The following is a 22,019-nucleotide window of genomic DNA, read 5'->3' on the forward strand; positions in this document are numbered from 1 at the left end:
TACCCTCAAGGAGATCAACACACCCACTTTCGAAGAAGAGAACAGAAAACAGAAGAGCTACCAAAAGAGGAATCAAGAAAGAATTAGTCACCTTGTTATAACAAATTATGAACTCGCCTAGCTGGCGGGCCAGGATACGACGACGATCATTTAGTCCTAAACGACGGCTGGGGAGCAGCATCCTCAAGGACTGCTGAAGATTGCTGGCAGCTCGCTTCAGAAAGCGTACCACAAGCTCCTGCAAGCAAGAGAGATGGAGTTAACAATGGACCAACCACAAGATGTGGGGAGAAGAGAACAGAAGTGCTACAGCAGTTAGTGACTGTCAAGAAGTAAACACAGTATCCTGAGAAAAGGAGCTGACTACTGTCAGGCTAAAGTACTCTGCAGTGTGCATTTTTAATATAGCCCTACAAATCCAAGGTGCAGGGAGAAGAATGATGGTGTACCTTGCCTGAGGTGGGTCAGAATTGGGAACACTTGAAGAGTGTTTGTCTGAAAAGCATAGCAGATGAAGAAAAACTAAAAAAACAATCAGCAAAACACAGTAAAACACTGAATAACCTCTAAAGTCCAGTACCTTAGGAGAACATTTCCAAAAAACAACCTGCAATGTGTTAAAGAAGGCCTATGATGAAATGTCCTGACACAAAACCCTCTCAGTGCTATCACAGGGAAGGGGATCTTGGTCAGATACCTCCACTACAGGGATGTAGCACTATTTCATGACTTTTCATATATGTATACTATTGCCACAACCTCTCCACAGCAACAGACGACATCTACAGCCATGTAATTCCAATCCCCCACCATGTCTGTTTGACCTCTGGTGGGGAAAAAAATACGGCAAGACAGATCCTAAGGCAAGATGCATCCTGTGGGTGTTTTGAACCCTTTCTGTCTCCCCTCTGGATTTGCTTTTGGTTAGGAGCTCTGCTAACGCATAAATGAGCAGCCTCACAGCCAAACTATTGGATTTCACAGCTCGCCTCTCACTGCCATTACTCCAGGCTGGTTTGATCTGTTATTTTAAACATTATTTTTCACAGTACAGCAGACAAAGTGACTCTCAAAAAGCCATTTTTAATTTCCACTTGGAAAGAGCAGGGGTAACATTTTCCACTGAGTCGACTGATTACTCTTGACACACAATTTTATCTCTGAACTGTACTGGCCGTTTCCCTGCAACATGCATTCAGCAAGAATATATTTGGATTTGCAGAAAGCTCAAGAGCCTACTGTACAAATCTCTTTTAAGAAGGTTTGTGAGGGGATCTGGGCTTGCTACACTCTTTGAAATGTATATACACCAAATCTAGGGCCTTAAAATACTGCCTAGAAAAAATCATCACATGGTTTAAAAAAAAAAAAACAAGAAAAAAACCCCAACCATACCACCACTTATGCTAGAAAGTAACTCTCTCTCATCAGTGGCTTTTACTTTTTTTTTTCCCTCTATCTAGAATGCAAAAAAGATTCCCAAGCACATATGCCTGCAAAGAGAAAAGCTGCACATAGCAGAAAAAGCTTAACTGGGTATCTGTTCTATTTGAGTAGATGCATGCTTTGTTTAATGCAGCAGAAATTGGATACTGCCAAGAAATCTTAAAGAATCTTGGAGAGAAGAATTCAAAAGCAGATAAAGTGAGAGATTAGTAAAGGAAAACCAGGGAAAGATGTGAGAAGCTTCAACGTCAACCACTCTCTAGTCATTAAGAGCTGTCTACTCTATCACCGCTCAGATGTCAGTCAGCAGTCCTACCTTGTCTGTATATTAAAATACACCACTGGCAGCTGGACAAAGACAGACAACTAAAATCTCAGCTGGACTTCAGATCTTCCAAGGATGGGAACTGACCTCAAAACTCTCAAAGCAGATTTCAGCTTGGCTTCTCAGTCTGGCCAACACAAAGTTTCTTACCATCTGCTCATCCTCTTTGGCAGCCCAGGCAGGATTCTGGATCTGGTCACCAGCCTCCTTCATCAGTCGCAACTGAACATGCTGTAGATAGGCAGAGAACGCCCTGCGAGCTTGCACTTTGCTGTGGACCAAGAGAATCAGTCAGCTATCTTCAGAGTAGTAATGGGAAGAGTTACAGCAGTCAGGCACAGCTTATGGACCAAAGCAGCGTCAGGAAGGACCTCCTAGGTCCTTCAACAAATGTTGAAGCTCAAGCGAAGAAGGACCCCTTCACCCCACCAGTATTTTCAAGGAGACCTTCAGTTCACCAAGATGGGATATGTATTGCAGGAGATACAAAAGACAACAGAAGCTCTCCAAGTTCTAAGATCATCTCTAAAAACTTAATGCTCCCCTTGCCTTTTCACAGCCTTAGCTACTCTCCTCCAAAAGCCAAAAACATGACATCAGCAAAACTGTGTATTTTTAAACCAGATTCAAGGCTCTCTTGGGCCTCTGTCTTCACAAGCATTTTGAACACCACAACAACAGACCATAAAATAAATAAAGGGCTTGGTACTGGTGCCAGAGTTATAACAAAGGCCCTGCAATTTCCATTGGAAATGAAAGAATTAAATCTGTGAAAGTGAGCTCTACTCCTGCTGGCCCAAGGACACAAGCCAAATTTCATTAAGTAAGGCATCACTGAAGAATGAACATCAGCAAAATCTGCTATGCAGCTGGCTGAACATGTTGGGAAACTGTGAGCATGAACTGAGGAGAGGACTGTGAGGGACACAATGCTTCTCATTCCCTCACAATGGTAGTCACTTTAGCGTATGCATCTGTTGTAAGAGACTGCTGAAAGCTTTGCCTAAGTCTGTTCATTGTCATCTTGGCCTAAACTCTCTCCTCCAACATTCTGCTCTTCCAGTCTCCACTCTTACTCATAGCTTTCCCCATAGTCACTACAAGCTGTTCCTTGAATTACCAAACACAATTTCTCCTTTACTTTTCATAAGGATGTAGAAGCAGATGGGCTTCAGTGTCAGGGACAGAGTTCCCTTCTATCACAGGCAATGTCCTAATCTTTTCTATAAAATTATCAAGTTTCATCTTAAAATGAACTAGAGTTTTCAACCCATTACTTTCCTGGAATATTATCCCAGAACTTACTGTTCTAATAGTAGGGAACCTTCTTTTACTACCCAACCTAGCTTCATTCATGAGCAGTTTATATTTGCTTCTTCTTTCTCCAATATTGTCCCATATCTTAAGTATCTTACTTAAGTTAAGTAACTATGAAAAGAGATTTCAGGGGTTTAGGGCGGATAGTTCAAGGAGCGGGTGCACAAGTGATATTCTGCTCCATACCTTCTGGGGAGGTGAAGGACACAGGGTGGGATAAGGTCCCTTCCAATCTCTAACATTCTGTGATTCTTAAGTAACTTCATCCCTGATGGGTCACCTGCCTTGAATGTATTTATTAACAGCAATTATATCCTTTCATAGTTTTCATTTTATTAGTGTGAACTATCCACATCTTTCAATGTCTTCTAACAAAGCACCCACATTGGTGACATGATGAGAGCAGAAGCTCATCTCCACCTGTTCAAGTCACAATTTACCTTCCATGAACATGGGTGATAGCAACTGTATGCAATATTCTACATGAAGTCTCAGAAGCATCTCAAGTGATAAAACCTAGACCACATTTGGCATTTTCATGCATGCACAAACTAGAGCTTCACAAACCTCCTGTGATCAACAAGCATGCAAGATATTTTTCCTTATAATTAATTTCCAGTTGACGAACACCTAGCTGACAGAATTTCTGCTGTAAATTATTAGTTCCTAAAAGCATGCCCTTGCACTTTGTGCTACGGAGTTTCATCCTAGTTGTATTATTCCTATCCTCAAGGTCATCCAGTTCTTCACATATTTATCCCATTACTTTTCTCTCACTGAAATAACTCCCAAATCCTTTCCATCAGCAAATTTCATTAACACACTTCTACATTTTGTGTCATTTTGGATTGATTATTAAAAATCAGCCTCAGACTGATTCCCGAGGAACCTCACCATTTTTTCTCTACTTGTTCTCTACTTCTTAGGAATATTCTCAGATACTTATACAGTCCTCATGAGTCCATGTATGTGAGTCCCTGAAACTTCATTAAAGCTTAGTCCAGAAATTTAGTCTTCCTGTTTTGTATCTCTGTAAATTTCATGCACACTTTGACAGTGTTACGTAGAAATCATACAACATAGTAGCACATACAGAGATCAATGCATCAATTTAGATAAGAATTGACATTTAAATAAAATACATTTAAAGTATCTATGCATCTGCTTAATCATTGGCTTTTGATGCTTCTAGAAGACAATGCCAGGCCCAACGAGGGGCTAAGCAAATGATGAGTTCACAAGAGTCTCAAACTAATATCTTCTGTGGATAGCTGTACCAGTACCGCAGTAAGTAAAACATGATAAAAATATCTGGCTACAATTCCTCTCTTCCAGTGAAGTCCAGAAATGCACAGCAGGCCTTGTAACACCTCTTATCTCTGTATGTTGCTAGTCACCACACCTACCTTCTCCTTCCACATGTGTGGAATATCAGGATAACACTCTGAACCCTGAGAACTAACACTCTATACATCAGGCCACTGTATATCAGAGAAGGCACTACCCTGAAGGCTCCTTAGGTCTGACAGGTTTGTTTTAGGTCTAACTCAAACATCTCCTGACCAGGACTTCAAGATCTGTGCTGGCAGGAATTAAGGACCCCCCATGATCAATGTCAGCACAGCAATACAATTCTTTGCCTGCACCTGATACTTCTGTGATTACAAAATGGGAAACTGTAGAAGGTCCTTGTATAACACTGCCTCTCCTCAGGCATATGGAATGTTGAAACCTGAGGCCTTAAATGCAGGAACAAGTAAATCCCTTTTCTTTTTACTTCCCTGGGAAAGGCACAGCTGGGGAAACATGTTTCATTTGACACTAACCTCTTCACCAGTAACACCCAATTTGCGGAAGGCAGACAAATGGCTTCCTCAGGCTAACTAAAGGAGATAAGTAGTCCTGCCACTTACAAAAACTGGCTGGAACAGGCCTGGTTTCTTTTGGATGAAAATTTCATTACTTCAGCTCCTCTGCCTGTTGACCGTACAAGCAAAGCTTTCATCAGTGACAGATCAGATGGGGCCAAGCCCAACACAATCCTGGAACATGAGGTCACACAAGTCTTACACACTTCTGTGGGGAATCCCAACAGTATTGGGTGCTGAGCAAGATTCTGCCAGAAACACCAGACAGAGCTTATGTTCTTGGCAGGAGTCAGTTCTATATATAGGTAGATGACAGCATTGCTATGTTTGTCCTCAAAACAGGTTTTAGAATCTTCCTTGTCATGACAGCAGGTGTCCTTGCCACAAGAAGACATCAGAATGAACCCCAAATCCATTAGATAATTCATAAATCCTCTCTCAGAAACTAAACTAAGAAAGCAACACGGAACAATTATTTCCTCTACCTTTGGAGATTTTTCACAGAAAACATAATACTGTTTCTTATCTAGATGTAAAATCCTCCTACATATGATCACTGTCTTTTTGCTATTCCTGTCCATCTGCAAGCAGACAGTTTCACTACCCATATTTAAGGGAAAGATCATGCTTCTAAGCATCTGGTAGGACCCTGGTTGGTGTTTTTCTATACAATCCCTTCCAACACCTCTCTTTTTTTCAAGCAATAGAGCCATGCATCAAAACATACTCTGCTCCACACTATCATACTCAACAGCAGGCAATGAGATGTTTCAGTAACTTGTCACTCTTAAATGACCTTCTATCTCGCTCTCAGGAGGTTATGACCTTGAGCAGAGATTATTATTAGAGGTAAATATTCTATCACCAAAAATAAAAGCACAAAAATGAGACAACTAATTTTATGGAGACGCAGCACTGAGGTCTTCCTACCCAACCTGTCCTGGACAGCTTAACATATGTTTATACTCACTTCTTTGAATATGCAAAGAGCAAAAAGACAAATTTTAGAATTCAATAGCAGGCATCCTGCATTAAGACAGAGGGGGCATCTTAGAAGCCCGAGTTGACCAAACAACAGCCTACATCATCAGATTAAAGAACAGCAATGGAAACTATGGCTTATGCTTTATACTGATCCAACAGGTCAGGCATTTAAGTAAACTGTTGGTCATTGCAACTACCTTCCTTCTGTGCCAACTAGTTGTTAAGGCAGCCCACAGTTAGTGAAAAATCCAGTCCCCTTTCTCTAGGGTCCTCTTATCTCCTCATGCTTATTCATAATGCAGCACTAAGTGTACATCCTCCATGTTTTAACCAATATTAGCTGCTAGTCAAAGCAATATGAAGAAATCTCTCACCTCAGGTTTCCATGCTTTTGAAGAATCTGCAGCAAGTTAAACTGAGATTCTGAGTTTGTTTTTCTAAGAAATGGCTCTCCTCCATCTCCAGTTTTCTTGTCAAGTTTTTTTGGTACCCTCTCCTTACAAGAAGTTTTCACCAGGTCAGAGAGCTTTGGCTTGCGTTTCACCTGGGTGTCCGAAAGAGAGCAAACAGTTCTATCTAGCTCCTTATCTTCATCTGCACCCATCTCTTCCTCCTCCTCACCTTCTGTGTCTGACTTGAGGGAAGGCTTTGCTGGTTCTGATGTCCCTGTAGTACAGGAGAAATCACCTATACTGGTTAAGAAGAAAAGAAGTGGGGAAGAGTGTCCTGCTATTCATACCTTTTGGTTTATTTCTAAACTCTTTACTGCTACAAGGACAGAACACCATTTTAGAAGAGTATCTTAAGTATTGCTGCCCTTTGTTATTCTTTCTGTCTTTCTGCTTGTGTATAAGTCAAGAAGCCCATTTTCCCAACATCAGAGAAGACAGACCAAGATTCTTGTTTTAACTTTACAATTGAAAAAAAAAATAAATCAAAGAAACAAAGGCCATATTTTATCCTGATTCTTATATACATATTGACGCATATATACACTCATACTTAGCATATATACTCATTTTTTGTATTTTTGTGTATCAGAAAAACCAAAGCTACAAAATCTAAACTTCCACATATGCCAATAAAGATCACATACCTTCACATACCATAACATGGCACCAAAAATAATTTTATAACATACAATCTCTCCCATTGCAGTCAGTATCACATAGCTACTAGAAAGAGTATAGAAAATGGCTTCAGGAACATCCACTTGTGAAGATCATTCACCTCCATATCCTTTTGAGTTTTTCTCACATCAGTTTGGATAAGCAGGATTTCTCTCTTTCCAACAGCTTAGTCACTGCTGTGTAGAAGAACCAACCTGGAAGATCTCAAGTTTTCATCTTTCTCTGAAAAGCTGGAGGACTATAGAGGCACACAGACTGTTGAATTCTTGTACCCAAAATGCAACAACAAGCTCATCTTCAAGAAAATATTGATTACCTTTAGTCATATACAGGGAGATGTGGAATGGTGGGAATGAAACCCTAGGCACTAAGAAGGCAGGAAGCTCAGAAGAGGAATGAAGTAAAAACTATGAACACTTGAAATTAAAACTATTAACTGCAACCTGTGCATCAGTCTAGGGACTACAAAGGCCAGAACAACCCCATTCACACACATTTCAAATGAAAAAGTCCTTGCTTGTTTGTTTTTGACTAACTGTTCATCTAAGACTCTAGCAATGCATACCTGACGATCTTGTCCGTGCTGCTCTAGCCTTGCCATCACATTGCTGGCGCTTCCGTAACTCCAGTGAAACAAGCTTTCTCTCATAAAAGAGAGCATGAGAGTATACAGCTTCCAGTCTCATATCCAGCCTTCCATGAAGACCTGCTCTGGGAAGCATAATACAGATACATCCTCAGTCTCACTTTCTACTTCTTTCCCTGATGATACAAGAGACTTAGCAGATTAAATTTATTCAAGAAACAGTTTTCCTAATACAGGGAATAAATATTTATTATCAGTCTAACTTTGCTCTATTTAAAGCCTACAAATGTTTGAAGGGAGTCTTGCAAGTACTTCACATCATCTCTCAAAATCCCAAAACACACTATTGTTATGCTTTCATGACTGAGCAGCATCTGTCCATCCTGCAGCCGCTCAAGGCACAATTAATAGGGAAAACAGAATTGCAAGAGCACAAAACTAAGGAGGGGAGTGGGAAGAGAACACATGGACCTGGATCCAGTCTTCTGAACCTTTTATGTAGACATCTTGTTCTTTATTGTTTGGTCACAGACAAGAATTTTAACATAATTTAAGTGAAAAATGACAACCTTTCTACAAGTTCTGCCTAAATCAAGGGAGAAGGAGCCCTGACAGATTCCTTAAGGGAGACAAACATAACAGTGCATAAAGATAAAGCAAAGCGCTCTTTATGATATAAGTGGGAACATTCACAGAAAATTGCTGTTGGCCCACTTATCTTTTACATCTAGCAAAGCGAACATATGGGTATATGAAGTCCAAAACACTCATGCATTACAGAATTTGACAGATCTCAATGATGAGGCTTATCAATATGGTAGGAATGCCAAAGTAGGAAGCCTAAGAGGAACAATTTTAAGGTCCAGTCCAATAAAACTTAAGCTCTCCACATGCTGGGATACTCTTTGCTTACTGAAAGAAAAGGTGTTGACCTAGGACTTGGAAGATGAAGGTGTGGAAATCTAAATTTAGAATAAATCCTACAAAGTACAATTTTTTAATTAAGAAGACATTTACCGGGATCTCCCAGTGATGAAGTCTCTTTTCATCTTGCTCCTACAAAGGGAAAACCAGAAAAAAATACTTTCTATTCAGGATTATTGACTGGGTTAAAAAGCTTCCAAAGTCTTTCATATATACAATTAAAAGGCCAAATTTACAGAATTCCTTGTGAGTTCTGTCTTAAAGGAGAAAAAAAAAGACTCCAAAAGAGGAAATCTGAATGGCTGGTTCTAGAACTGATGCTTTCATCTGTCTGGCTTAAATTGGAGAAGGTGTCATTTGGAGCTACCCTCCAGACACATCCCTGAAAGTATACAGCAAAAAAAAAAAAATATCGTACAGTGCTGATGCAGGAAGAGCTTCTGTAAATATTGTCTCCTGTCCTGGGTTCAGCTGGGATAGGGTTAATTTTTCACAGAAGCTGGGAGGTGGGCATAGCCAAAGGGATATGCAATACCATGCTGACTTTGTGCCTGGGATATAAGGGGAAGCTAGCCGGGAGAGGGGTGGGAGTCTTTGTGAAGCTCTTGGTAGTGAGAAGGTTTCCATTGTATCAGTGTTTTCATTGTATTCGATATCTTATTATTATATTCTCCTTTTTCTCTTGTATTATTAAAATCTGTCGTTACCTCAATTCACGAGGTTCCACTTTTTTTTTTTTAAATCCTTTTCCCATCTTACCGGGACAGGGAAAGGCAGGCGGGGGGGAGCGACCGCATGGTGGTGGCCCTGACCCAAGATATCTCCTCAGTCAGCAACCTTATCCTTACTCTGTAGTTACTTTATAGTGGATCTCAAATTTGGATAAGAAAAACTGTTGAGAATGAAGGGTGTTAAATATACAGTGAAAGTTATCGCATACAGCTCTCAATAGAAGTTCAGCTAGCAGCATGAACTGTCATTTCCACCCAAGCACAAGCCATAGAAAGAGGCATCAAATCGTGCTTGCACAGGTCAAGAGATAAAGACACTAAACCTTTGGAGTAAATTTCAGTGCTTACTTTACATGAGGACAAGCTCTAATGTAACTTTAATTTGAAACAACAGGTAAGCAAGAACCACCTATAATCCCTTCATGGAGAAACTTAGGTGCTTCAAGTGTTTTCATGTCTACAGTCATCTTTTTACTCCAATGACTCCCATGCTTTTTGTATACTGTCCTTTTTGCCCTTGGATTCAGAAGGGCACATGAAAATGTGAGAAAACTCCAGTCCTTTGCACACTAGAGAGGAGACACACAACTATTACCACCCCTGTAAATCACAGGCCGGTGTTTCTAACATTGGATAAGTGAGGAATCAATCCCTTTCATGCTCCTTGTGGTCTTTGCATCCCTCACAAATAGAAAAGCTTTCTACCTGTCCTGAAACAGACGTGTAGCCAGCATGTAGTTCATTGATGTATTGTGCTCTAAAAAGGATCTAGAGAAATAAAAACACAAGACATATCAATATAGAGATCAACATAATGAAAGGCAGCATAATGCAGAAATAAATGATCTATAAACAACATCCCAGAAGTGGATTGAGACAATACGCTGTACCATACAGAAAAGAAGAAGAAAGGAGAACTATCACTTCTTAGCTGAAGTTCCCGGTGCGGCAAGAGACACAGAGAAACATTACAGACTGGAAAAAAAATTAGAAAAGCATAATACGATATCACTCAGAGGATGAATCCTATATTGTTTTTATGGCCTAATGACAGAGTACACAGCATGTGCAGCTCAAGGATGTAAAAGCAGATAGCAACTGAAATGAAGATATTTTTATTCTGACAGAAAAGCAACATCAGAAACAATGCTTGATAGCTTTCCATCAGGTGCAGTTAGGCAAAGCAGCAGCAGATAAAAACAAGGGATCAGAAAAAAGCACCCTCAACACTAAAATAAGCTCTACCAAAACCCTCAATATCTGTCTTCTGATTGCTAAATTGGTTCATATACATATACCTAACACAGAATATCCCACAACACAGAATATCAGTGCAACACTGAGCTATCCTATTAGATTCTTATTCTTACCCATAAAGGTCCCACGTTAATGGAGTAGGGAATATCCTGATGAAGCCTCCCCTTCGTTCATTCTCTTCTCTAACTTGATGAAGAACTTTTATCTTGGGGAAAAAAAAAAGAAAAAAAAAAAACAAACAGCAAAAGAGATACAATGAAAAATGAACCCTAGAAAAATCTGAGTTTCAGAGGACAATAATATCACTACAGTCCCGAGAGTAAGCTGGATACATACAATATCCTTAAGCAACTGCATCTTTCATTTAAATTCTGAAGGAGTCTATCATTGCTTGAAGCATGTATGTACCCCTGGCATGACTGAGGGCAAGGGCAGTACCAGCAACAAAACTCAGCAGTTCTGTTTCAAAGATTATACTACTTCTGCCATGCTTTTCATATATATGCACTTGCGCTTTGCTGAGCAAATAACCCCACTTATTGCATGAAAGCCAAGGTAAACAAGATATTTAATAGCCTACTTACCTCCTCCATAGAGAGACCTAGCACAGAGCTGCCTTGCCTTCCTGTTGCTTTTTCCCTGCCTGAGGGCACTGGGTTTTTAACTTCAGCATCACTGGCAGACAGAGGACGAGTACGCTGTAGAGACAGTGTGAATCCAGATTTTTTCCTTTTTCCTCTCTCAACATACTTATTAAGAAACCCATTATTTTCAAATTCCAGGACCCCATTCCCAGCAGAATCTACACTCCAGAGTACTACAGCCAGAATTCACAATTCTACACCCCAACTGCTGAAGAGTCCACATCACATTGCTAGTTTTTAGCACAGCAGGACTCACAATTCAGACATCACTGCCAGTATTTACATGCCTGGCCCCTTCCAGAAAAACATGAGACATACCAAAAAACAAAAAAAAAGCGCCAAAGCCAGAATTTCATACACAAAAATCCTCACTCAAGGGACATTAGAGCCAGCATTCAGAGGCCACTCATACACTTGGATTCACACCTCAATGGTACCAGAATCATTATTCTGTGTTCCAGTTGTGTTGCTACACAAGAACAGAACTGTAATTCACTGATGAGACAAAGTCGCAGGAAAAAGGAAAAATTCAGTTCACCATCTGTTGTTCTTTTGTTACTATAGTGCTGGATCTCAATTTGCTGTTTCTCACACCTAACAGACAGATCTTGTATATGTATGCAGATACTTCATGCAAATGTGCATAGACATGCAAATTTTAAAAATAAGAAAAGAAATAATTTGCAGACAGTCTCTCCAAGCTAATTCTTAAGCTCAATTCTAACAAAGGACAGGAATTCAAAATGTCTCCAAATTACTAAGATTATAAAATCTTAAAATCCCAGCAAGACTGAAATCTTTAAACATGTTTTCAAGTACATTTTAGCTGGTCTTAGGCCCAGTTCAGACAAGCTACCTCTGTAAAAATAGCAGTAAAAGAGTCTAGCTGAGAAAAGTCTCATGCCTTTATACAAAATTCAAATTGTCTTTTAGCTCTATATAGAGCAAAGAGTGCATAGAGAGCCTTCTTAATCTAGAAAGAAGAGAAAAACATGACAGAAACCTCAAACTGGATAAGCCCAAAGGCATATCCCATACTGCTCAGATACATGGCAAGATCGGGTTGTATCTCTCTTTGTAAGGACTACTGGAATTGAATTCCATTCTGTTTCATTAAAATTGCAAATGGCTATTCAGAATCTGCAGATGAAGCAATTGCAAAACCAACAGGCATTGCACTAGAGTGGGTTCCACTGCAGTGACTGGCACAGAAAGATGGAAAGAGAAAACAGACACAGCAGAGACCAACTGAAACATTCTGTTAAGCCTAATGAAAACTGATCAAATAAGAGAAAACAAGACAATCTGGATGAGAAGGTAGGAGACACAAGCATTTTCAGAAGAAATAAAAATGTCAGTAGTCAAACAAGTCTGCTTGAGGCTGTATATGGCATTAAGTTGAAAGGCCTTTAGTCTTTCCTCCTAAGCTTTCCTCCATTTCAAAAGGACAGCTTAACAACTTTGCTTAATAACTTCCTCTAACATCTTCTGCTAGGTAACCTCCTCTTAAAAAACATTTCCTGACACTACCATAATAATCATCATGTAAGAACTGCATCCCAAAGAGAGTATTACAGGAAATTTTTCATCCCACTAGACGATCTCCTTTGCTAAGGAAATACTTCAATGGAATAATCTCTATTGTCTTGACACAATGGAAATTATTTCATTGATTACATACAGAAAATGTACGCCTACATATTGGCAGCTCTGGCTCCTACAACTAGTGAAGCTCAGGCTCCTACCTGAGAACAAAGTACACTACTGTCAAAATGCCAGAGAAAAGCTCTAATTTTACTGAACTTCCTGCTCAAACACTTTCTTCAGGGTTTTACTGCAGAATTCTCTGTCTGTAGCACAGAAAAGTCTCCAGCTTCAAAGATCTTGTTTCCTCTTTGACCCAGCTTATCTTTAAAAGCATAGATATATCCGACCACTTTGCTTTATCTCCAAATTCTGCAAACATCTCTGGTTCCCACATCATGATTCTAATTATACTAAGCACTGACAGCAGTTGGCACAAAGATCCTTCCTATTGTCTATGAAACCTCATTATTCAGTAAGACTCCTTCCTCTTAGCCTCAGCTAAACTTACACAGAATGACATAAATGGCAGCACATAGAATGAATTAGGTTCTCAAGATGATTCCATCTGTCCTACCTTCCTTCCTGCTGGGAAACCTCAAAAAAAAAAAAAAGAGAATCATTGCTATTATGGTCATGCATGAAGCCCAGCAGCAAAATAACACCTACCGTGTCCCCACACAGCCAGGTGCTTAGAATTGCAAACTAATGTTGATTTGTCCATATGGCTTACAAGGAGGGTGCCAAATATGACATTTAGAAAGGTAGGTAAGTTTGACTTATGCTACCGATAGTTCTACATTTTTCCATTATCTTTAAGAAATCCTTATCTCTGTATCTATTTTGACCCAGTACACTCTCAAATTTTTGCAGTTTCCTTCAGATTACCATCTCACAGAAAACAACTATTTCTCTTATGAAGCCACGTGAATTTTGTCAATACAGATTCAATCCATCTTCTTAATTCAGACTTATTCCATCTCTTGTAGTACTCAAGACAAAAATTCCTCTTCCTCCTCCCTTCTGGTGTGACGCTCCTACTTGCTGCTCCTTTCACCAGCTCTTCCTTTGTTTTTGCACTCTCCTTTTCAACGACCTAAGAAATCCAGAACACTGTGCTGCCACTGTCTTGATCATTTGATGATCAGAGTGACAACTTTATCTTTAAACATCTATATCCAATTTCTTTAAAATGCAGTTCAGAAAAGCTTGTAGGCTTAAAAACTTCGAGAGATTTGACCCAGATGACATTGACTCTCAGCACACTGCACCTACTCTTTTTAAGCTGCTAGAACTGTTGCAAATGTTTTTCCAACCTTTGCTCTTGCCACATAGAAATGTATGTCAGTACCTATCCCTCTCCTCTTTTCTTGTTGTCTTCCCCCCTCCCAAGGCTACTTAGCTGCAAAATATATTTTGGAACCAGTTGCATCAAAAGTATTGTAAAAGGTAAGATTTGAAATTGCGTCCCTTGCATTGGTGGAGGGAGCTGAAGGATACTTACCAATCTGGTGCCTGCTGTTTGCGACTGCGCAGACACGGGACGCTGCAAGAGACACACAGAGAATAAAAGCCTTGTGTTCTCTATGACACTATCATTCCTGCCTGAGTTGCAGAGGAGGTTTGAGTACCCTAAAGCAAAAGGGTAGAACTGAAGTCCAGAGACAGAGATAACAGCTACTATCGTCTGACTTCAGATCTACCTCACATCCTCCACAAATGTATCCTGTCCCCATTCCAAACGCAGCACTAATCCAAATCTCAGATGTGCTCAACTGTGCAGAATGCATCTGGACATACACATAATTTTCAAGAGCACACAGAAAAGAGCTCTGCAGAATGGATAAATTAACTTAACTCTCATGACCAAAATTCATATTTTTGTAAGATAAGAGCTGCCCATCAGAAAATATTCAATAGCTATGTATTAAGGAGAAAAGGATGTTGTCAAGTAGAATTTTTCACAGAACAGAGAGGGTAAAAAAATGGTAAAAATCCTGAAGTTCCGGAAGCCATTTCATTTAAATATCTCAACAATATTCCAGTTCTATTTAACACTGCAAAACAGGCGTAGAAACATCAGCAGAACATCAAAAAGTACCCTCTATTACTTACCTGGCATCAGGCCTACAAGCAAGACCAGTTTAATGACAAGGGTAGGTTCGAAAGAAAACTATTATCCTAGGAGCTTACATTTTTCTTGCCTTCAGTGGTATTCAAGCTGCCTTCCTCCTCTCCAATGCCCAAGAGGAGCAAATGGTATAAGAAAGGATTCTCAAGCGATCTATATATCATTTGAAGCTGTACTACTGCCAAGTTCGTCTATACAGTTGGACTACACAAAATAGATTGAGGTCCCTTTATTGTTTACAATTGAAAGAGCTACAAACAAAATCAACAATAACTTACAAAGGAAACAGCTGAACTGTTCATTTCCCTAGAGAAAGAAATGCTCAGAGAGGCAAACCAAAAAAATTGCACAAGGAACTTGTAGTCCAGTCTGGTGAAACTCAGAAAACAGAAGTCGCTATAACTATCTCATGACCAAGAACAGTGGTATCAGCATTTCTTCCCCAGGAAACAACTTTTACAGCAAGTGAAGATGGCCTATGTGAACAATTAAAACTTAAGACATCATGAAGGAGTTAAGAAAAAACAAGAGAGGTGCAAAATACCCTTTGCAACTGAAAATGGGAACAGAAGTATCAAAGAACCAATGATCTGAAATAAAACATGTTCAGCAAAGAGCAGGCCAAAACATTATTGAACCATTGAAAGATCTAGACACCTATCTAGTCATGGGATTTCCACTTAGGTAGTTAAGAAAAACATGCTATAAAACTTTATCACTGGATTAGAAGCCTGTTCTGGTAAACATAGGTAAGGGGGACACCAGTCCCAAAAGATAAATTAATCCCATCTCATAACCACTGCTCTGTCATATGAATCTTTGCACATTTAAACTGGCCAGGTCTTACACCTATTTGTGTTTTTTTAAGCAAAAAAACCTGCAAGTTTAAAGCCTCCTTAAAATCAATGCTTCCCAACAGCTCAATTCTCTGAGACTGTCTTGTATCTTTTTTTTTTTTTTTTCCAGATAAAAGACATCAAACCATAGGCTCTGACTGTATTATTCTAAGAGAGAAGGTTACTTTTTCTGGAATGGTTCCTAATTTATCCGACGTATCTTTTGTCTGCCACAAAGCACACCTTTATTGTCAGAGAGATCTGTATGAAACCCTATCTATTAAATTGGCCTTAGAAGCTCTGAACTCAGTCACACATCCTATAGATACTCAAATATCACTTTACCAGCTAGTCACCCCTCTCCCAGTGACTCAAGACTCCGAGTTTTACAGAAGCAAAGTGTTTTAATTCCTGTGTGCTTTCCCTGTACCAAAATGGACACTGTATTGGTACTCTGTAACTGAAAAAAAAATGACTTTTCATTTCCTAATTGAACTTGAGCTACAGTCACGTTGCATGTCCCTCACAGGAGCATATGGATCAGCTGCAGAGTATTAGGATACACTGCCTATTTGCCTGAGGAGAAATGCACTTGAGAGTCCAAAAGACATAGGGGACCTCCCTGCCTTTTGCGAGTGCTCCACTTCTGCAGATATTTACGGAATCCACCCCATAGCCAAAAAGAAATAGAGAACAACTTCCTCTCAGCATTACAGTGTTACAAAAGCACTATCTTAGCAGAAAAGGTAATAGACAGTAACAGCAAGCCATATGAGGCCTCAGTCCAAGGATCCACTGGAAAGGGAACAAGATTCCAAAAGTGAATGTGAAAGAAGCCTTAAATCTCAAATGCAAAAAGCTCTTTCTGCCTAGAAGGACGTCATGCAGACATTCATAAAGCTCTAGGGTTCTGAAAGCTTGTTGGCCACAACAAAACAGAAGTGGCTGAACAGCCCATAGCTCAGGAGCATCCCTTGAGTCTCTTCTATAGTTATGCTAGAAATCCAGAAAAGCCCACTCACAAACTGGCTCTCTCACCTGTAAGCCAAATTCAATGAGAATGACTTTCCTACTATCCTCTTCAGCTCTGGCTTGTTAAAGTCACTTACCTGTAGCTTCTGGTACGGATTTCTCCTGACAGATTCAGATGAATGATAAATGGCCCGGCTTGACCGCTGGCCTGGATCCTGGCACACAAAGCCTATGGGCATCAGGAGCCACAGAACTTTAAGACAGGCAAACCCTGAAACATAAACCTAGCATTCCTGTTAATGATCTCAGCCTATACATGACCATCCCGTCCCCGCCCAAGGACCAAAAATTATCCTTTTATTTTTTATATCATACTTTGTTTAATCCCAAACTGTACACTGCATTACATTTCTTGAATAAAACTGGAACCTGCTTCAAAACTAAGTCATTAAATCAATAAGATGGTTTACTGAATAGCAGCACAGAGATAGACTCCATTTCTTAAATAGTTGAGCAGGCTACCTGATGACAAGTCTGTCTCTTTTAGTATCAGGGGTAAACTGTGTCAAGTAACTGAACCAAGATGTACTAGGGATGTCTAAAAGGTGCTGTGCATTAGAAAGTCATGCAGCTTTCACAATCATGACTCCACTTCTAACATGGCCTAACCAGAACCCACACAATCAACTCAAAAAATGCGTGAATACTGATTCTGAGGGCTAAATAGAAGTCACCTGCTAAAGAGAAAGAGTAGTGTCTTCAAATACCAAACTAGGGCCTCTTAATATCACCTAAGCATCACAAACAGCCAGATAATTCTGAAGCTGAAATGTCCACATATAACTTCCCAGTGCTAAATACAGTCAATCTCCTTAATTAGATTTCTCCTCTATTATACTCATGTAATAACATGCAGCTCATAAACGCACCTTTTACTGGTTTTAAATGAGGGAAAGATTGAAGGAGCTTTTTGTTACACTCACCTACAAGAGTAAACATATCTGAAAGCATGCTAGCTTTGATCTTCAGGTCCAAAGGAGCATCACTATCCCCACATGCAACAGAGAACAAAAGGAATTATTTGTCTGGCATTAAATGAGAGGTATGCATTGCTATCTAAGATATCTTCCAATATAGTTTCTTTGTATCAGTCCTTAACACAGGCATAATCAACATAGAAGGAAAACTAGGTGATTTTCACACACATAGGTAAACAGGAAACAGCAACAGACTGATCTGTTTCTGTTTATACTTTTTCACAGCTTTAGTCTTCTAATGCCTCAACATATGTCCTTGTTTTAGCACTGCTTGGCTAGAAACATTTTCTTTGAATGTATCTACGCTCCATTTCATGGAGTAGATAGAGGTTGCTGTCATAGAATTCTTAAAACCACAATTACCTATGCCTCTTCCACATGAAATCATAAAATCAGACAGGTTAGTTCTAATGGATGGGAACAAATTATTAGGGAAGGTGATAGATATGAAGAGATCAGAGGTGACAGATAGGAAGCATCCATAACTTTATCCAGTGGGGGGAAAAAAAAAAATAAAATCAATTAATACAGTTCAGATCAGACAGGCAAAATTTAAATCCTTGGGAGCTGAGAAATCAGCCATGTTCTACAACACAGTGATAGACGCCAGCATCTTAGACAAAGAAAATGGCAATCATAAAGCAGAGCAAAGGATGCAGATGTGAGCTAGAGTTTTAAGTAGTAAGGGATGCAAATAATTCAGTGTGTACGTATATGAACACAAACCACCAAACCAGGAAATTAAGCATTGTGGAAACATTCTAGTTGCACCTGAAAAAAAAATGGGTACTATGGAAGCTAGGGTTACAAACAGCGTGTGAAGAAAAATTCTATGCAGGATAAAGAAGGGGGGAAAAAAAAAAATATCAAGAGGAAGGTCAGATATAGCGATTCCAGGAATATATAACTTAAACCTTATTTATACCGTCATAACTGAAATATTACTCACAGTACTACAAAAATGTATTGTGCATCTGTGCCCCTGTAAAGTTAAACAGTAGTCCAGAAAACACACATAGTTGGAGATTTACATAAATAAATCCTCAAATTTGTTTAGAGTATGAGGGTCAGCATAAGGGCCAAGACAATGCTCACTCTTCAGATTTTAGCTAAAGAGAGTATTAGACCAAAAATTTGAGCTTAGGCATACCTACTCAAGTCAAGCATAAAGCCTGAACTCTGCTTGGACTCCAGAATCTTTAAAATTTCTATTTAGCCAAGCAGATTGAAACCTCACACAATAGTCTGGAGAGTTTCAAAATTCATCTATGATGGGAGATTATGAAGTCCTAACAATGATGACGGACTGTGGAAGAGAAATAATCAAAAAGCAAACGGAATCCCAACTGGGTTCTTTCAAAACCTATTGCTACAATATATTTGTTTATGCAAAGGGAAAAGCAAAGGACTATCCTCTCTTTTCTGTGGAAAAAACACTCTGCAGGCATCATGAAATCATGCCCTCCTAGAACCACAAGTTTCAATGACAACTATCTCCAGCAACAGTTGTTAATCTGAGAATCACTTACCAGGCCAATGATGGGGACAGGTTCACTTCTAACAGCCAGGGCTTAAGAGTGTCATCAATAAGGACATCAAAACCATACAGCTCTGAAAACACAGTGGACACTAAGTTTACCTTACTGCACCTTCAAACATTCAGGTCCAACATTAGTCTCCATCAGGTCATTTCTATCCATATCATTTATGTTAAATCTAGTGAACTCTCAAGGGCTGAACAATTAATAACATTCCACAAGTGGGAAATTTCACTTCCTCAGAATCAAGATTAAATATATTCTGTTTGTGAGGGGAAGAGGGAAGCAGAAAATGAGTCTTAGGAAAGCATTATATACGAAAAACTCTTTGCTGTCACAAACAGCAGTTAATGCAGAACTCTACTACTAGTTTTCACATAGAATCAACACAAGCACAGCAGGTCCAATCTACTTCTTCCATTGGATCCTGGAAACAATTGAACTTCATTCTCCTTTTCACTTTTTAATTCCTCTATTCATTGTTCCAGTCAGCTATAGAAAATCTTGCTTCTTTCAAGCATCAGCTTCTTTTCAATTATTCCTGTGTGTGTTTCTGCAATACCTCCATAGGAGTATAAGAGTCTTCTCCTCTGCAGTTCCATCTACATGGACAACCTTCCATAACTCTCTATCTTATTGACAGCTTGCCACTTTGGAGCAACCCACTATAAGAAGTATTTTTTCCTTACTTTCTAAAACATTCATAACATATCACATCTGCTAGATGTGTTCTGCTCTACACAAGTCAGATGGAAGCCAGATTCCCATTCCAAGACTGATTTTACTATTTTACTCTATACACACGTTCTCTCTAGTTTGGAAAGAGTTGCAAGAAGGATGCTACACAAAAAAAAATGACTGTAAATCAGAAGTTGGTGTTAATCCAACTCCCTCTTCCAGCATGAAGAAACACAGTTAATGACCATCAGGGCAACTTGCGCACATTTTTTCAAAACACCACAGAACAGGGTATTGGCAGAGAAGAAGGATTTCTATTGAATTAACCAGTTTCCCAGTGCCTGTAGTGAAAGCAGGAGAATTTCATTGCCATGCTGCTTTCCTTGAATTCTGGCCTTGGCCTTTTGTTGCCTGCCTGACATTGATGCTGGCTCCAGGAAGCTGGACTGCTTGACGAGATCTTCCTATGCAGACAGCTGTGCAAGAGCTCATATAGCTTATAATGTGAAGTTAATGAGCTGTGGGGGGGACGTGGAAGGGGAGGAAATGGCAGCAGAGTGAGTACTGCCTGCTTACTTTTCTACTAGTCTATGTAGCCAGACACTGAGTGGGAAGCAAAACAGCACAGAGTTAAGGAGTTGGTTCACTCCAAAGAAATGAGGCTGAATCTGCATTTGGCTCTCTTGCTCCCCAGACAGGAAAGGCTGCAGTAGAGGGAAAAGGAGGAGGGGGGGATTATAAGTATAAACACTAGAAAAGCATTTTGACCAGAAGAAACTTCTGATGATTTTAATACATTACTTAAAAATACAGTCTCAGCTTTGTAATTCTTGATGGCATAGCAAACTCCAGTGGACAGGCAGCTCATGCCTGAGGCAGAGAAGCAATGAGTGGGCCAGTGCAGCTGCTGGTCTGTGACCTCCCCAACCCCAGCCAGGAAGCAGAACACTTTGTTTTGACTAGCTGCTGTTTCTTTTGCTTCTACCCATTCCCTCCCTCTGTCCCTCAAAGGACCTTTGCTAGCATTTTGGCTCCTCTGACTTTGTCCTCCTCTCCCACACTTTTCTCCCTTCCAAACCACTTGTTCTTTAAACCTCTGTCTTTCCCACCCAGTTACTCACTTACTCCATCCACTTTTTCAAATACACATGGGAAAACTTTTGACATTACCTAGCCCTGACCATGCTGCTGGTGCTCCTTTCCCTTGTGTCTGCCTTGTTTACTAGGACAGTAAGCTCTTCAGGGTATCCCTGTTCACTCAATTCCACTGTTAAACACAGACATCTAATGTTATCTGCAATGTCTCATGAACTCCAAGGAAGACTCCATTGCTGCTCCATAATGCCCCAAGTCTCATATATTGTAGGTCATATCTACAAACCCTAGACAGACGCCTCTGCTACCTCAGGGCATCAGGAGTTATACAATATCCATGTGCTGGCAACAGAATCAAGCCTCACAAGTTCCCACATAGGGCTTAGCACAAAAGGGTTCTCAAGTCTGCCTACGATACTAGGGCACAAACAGAAGATAAATTACCTGTGGTCTCAGCTATCCTAGAAACACCTCCTTGGCCCTCTTCCACATTTGGAAAATGCACTATCTAGATTAAACACAGAAGAAGTATCCTTTCTACTGTGAAACTCCACTATCATTTGTAAAAATAAACACATAGCCAGCAGAAAGATGTAGAGTCACAGGAGCATAGCAAGATCAGAAGTATATCCTCTACAATTACCAGCTTCAGCAAGAGTGTCATTTCCTTCTATAGAGAGAGTAAAGAAAACACAACGACTGAAAGAGAAACACATGCCCCAGGCTGTGGCAATGGTAGGTTTATGACAATCCACGTTGCACCTCTATTGTTATAGAAGAAGAATAGAAGAAACTAGGATATCAAGTTTCCACAGTGCCTTCCCTTGCTCCCTTCCTCTTGCTGCTACCATCCACAAAAACATGCTTCACCCTTGCAGCTTGCTAAAGAGATTGGAATTATATCAGGAGGTACCAGCTGTTGCCAAGACTCAGCAG

General features: G+C 39.9%; 1 protein-coding gene across 1 annotated transcript in view; it reads right to left on the reverse strand.

The window, feature by feature from the left end:
• Positions 1-91: 91 nt before the first annotated feature.
• Positions 92-22,019, reverse strand: part of LOC104464287 (tubulin polyglutamylase TTLL5-like) — a gene marked incomplete at both ends in the record, with an annotated part of 39,615 nt that continues 17,687 nt past the window's right edge. The window contains 12 exons of the mRNA XM_010076948.1: positions 92-238; positions 1,922-2,042; positions 6,315-6,606; positions 7,636-7,781; positions 8,674-8,712; positions 10,017-10,079; positions 10,682-10,773; positions 11,153-11,266; positions 14,301-14,342; positions 16,873-16,964; positions 17,719-17,780; positions 19,302-19,383. Of these exons, the coding sequence (XP_010075250.1) occupies positions 92-238; positions 1,922-2,042; positions 6,315-6,606; positions 7,636-7,781; positions 8,674-8,712; positions 10,017-10,079; positions 10,682-10,773; positions 11,153-11,266; positions 14,301-14,342; positions 16,873-16,964; positions 17,719-17,780; positions 19,302-19,383 (1,292 nt within the window). The remainder of the gene's footprint in view (positions 239-1,921; positions 2,043-6,314; positions 6,607-7,635; positions 7,782-8,673; positions 8,713-10,016; positions 10,080-10,681; positions 10,774-11,152; positions 11,267-14,300; positions 14,343-16,872; positions 16,965-17,718; positions 17,781-19,301; positions 19,384-22,019) is intronic.

The sequence above is a fragment of the Pterocles gutturalis genome, unplaced genomic scaffold (genome assembly GCF_000699245.1).
Source record: "Pterocles gutturalis isolate BGI_N339 unplaced genomic scaffold, ASM69924v1 scaffold10628, whole genome shotgun sequence".
In the NCBI taxonomy this organism is placed as follows: domain Eukaryota; kingdom Metazoa; phylum Chordata; class Aves; order Pterocliformes; family Pteroclidae; genus Pterocles; species Pterocles gutturalis.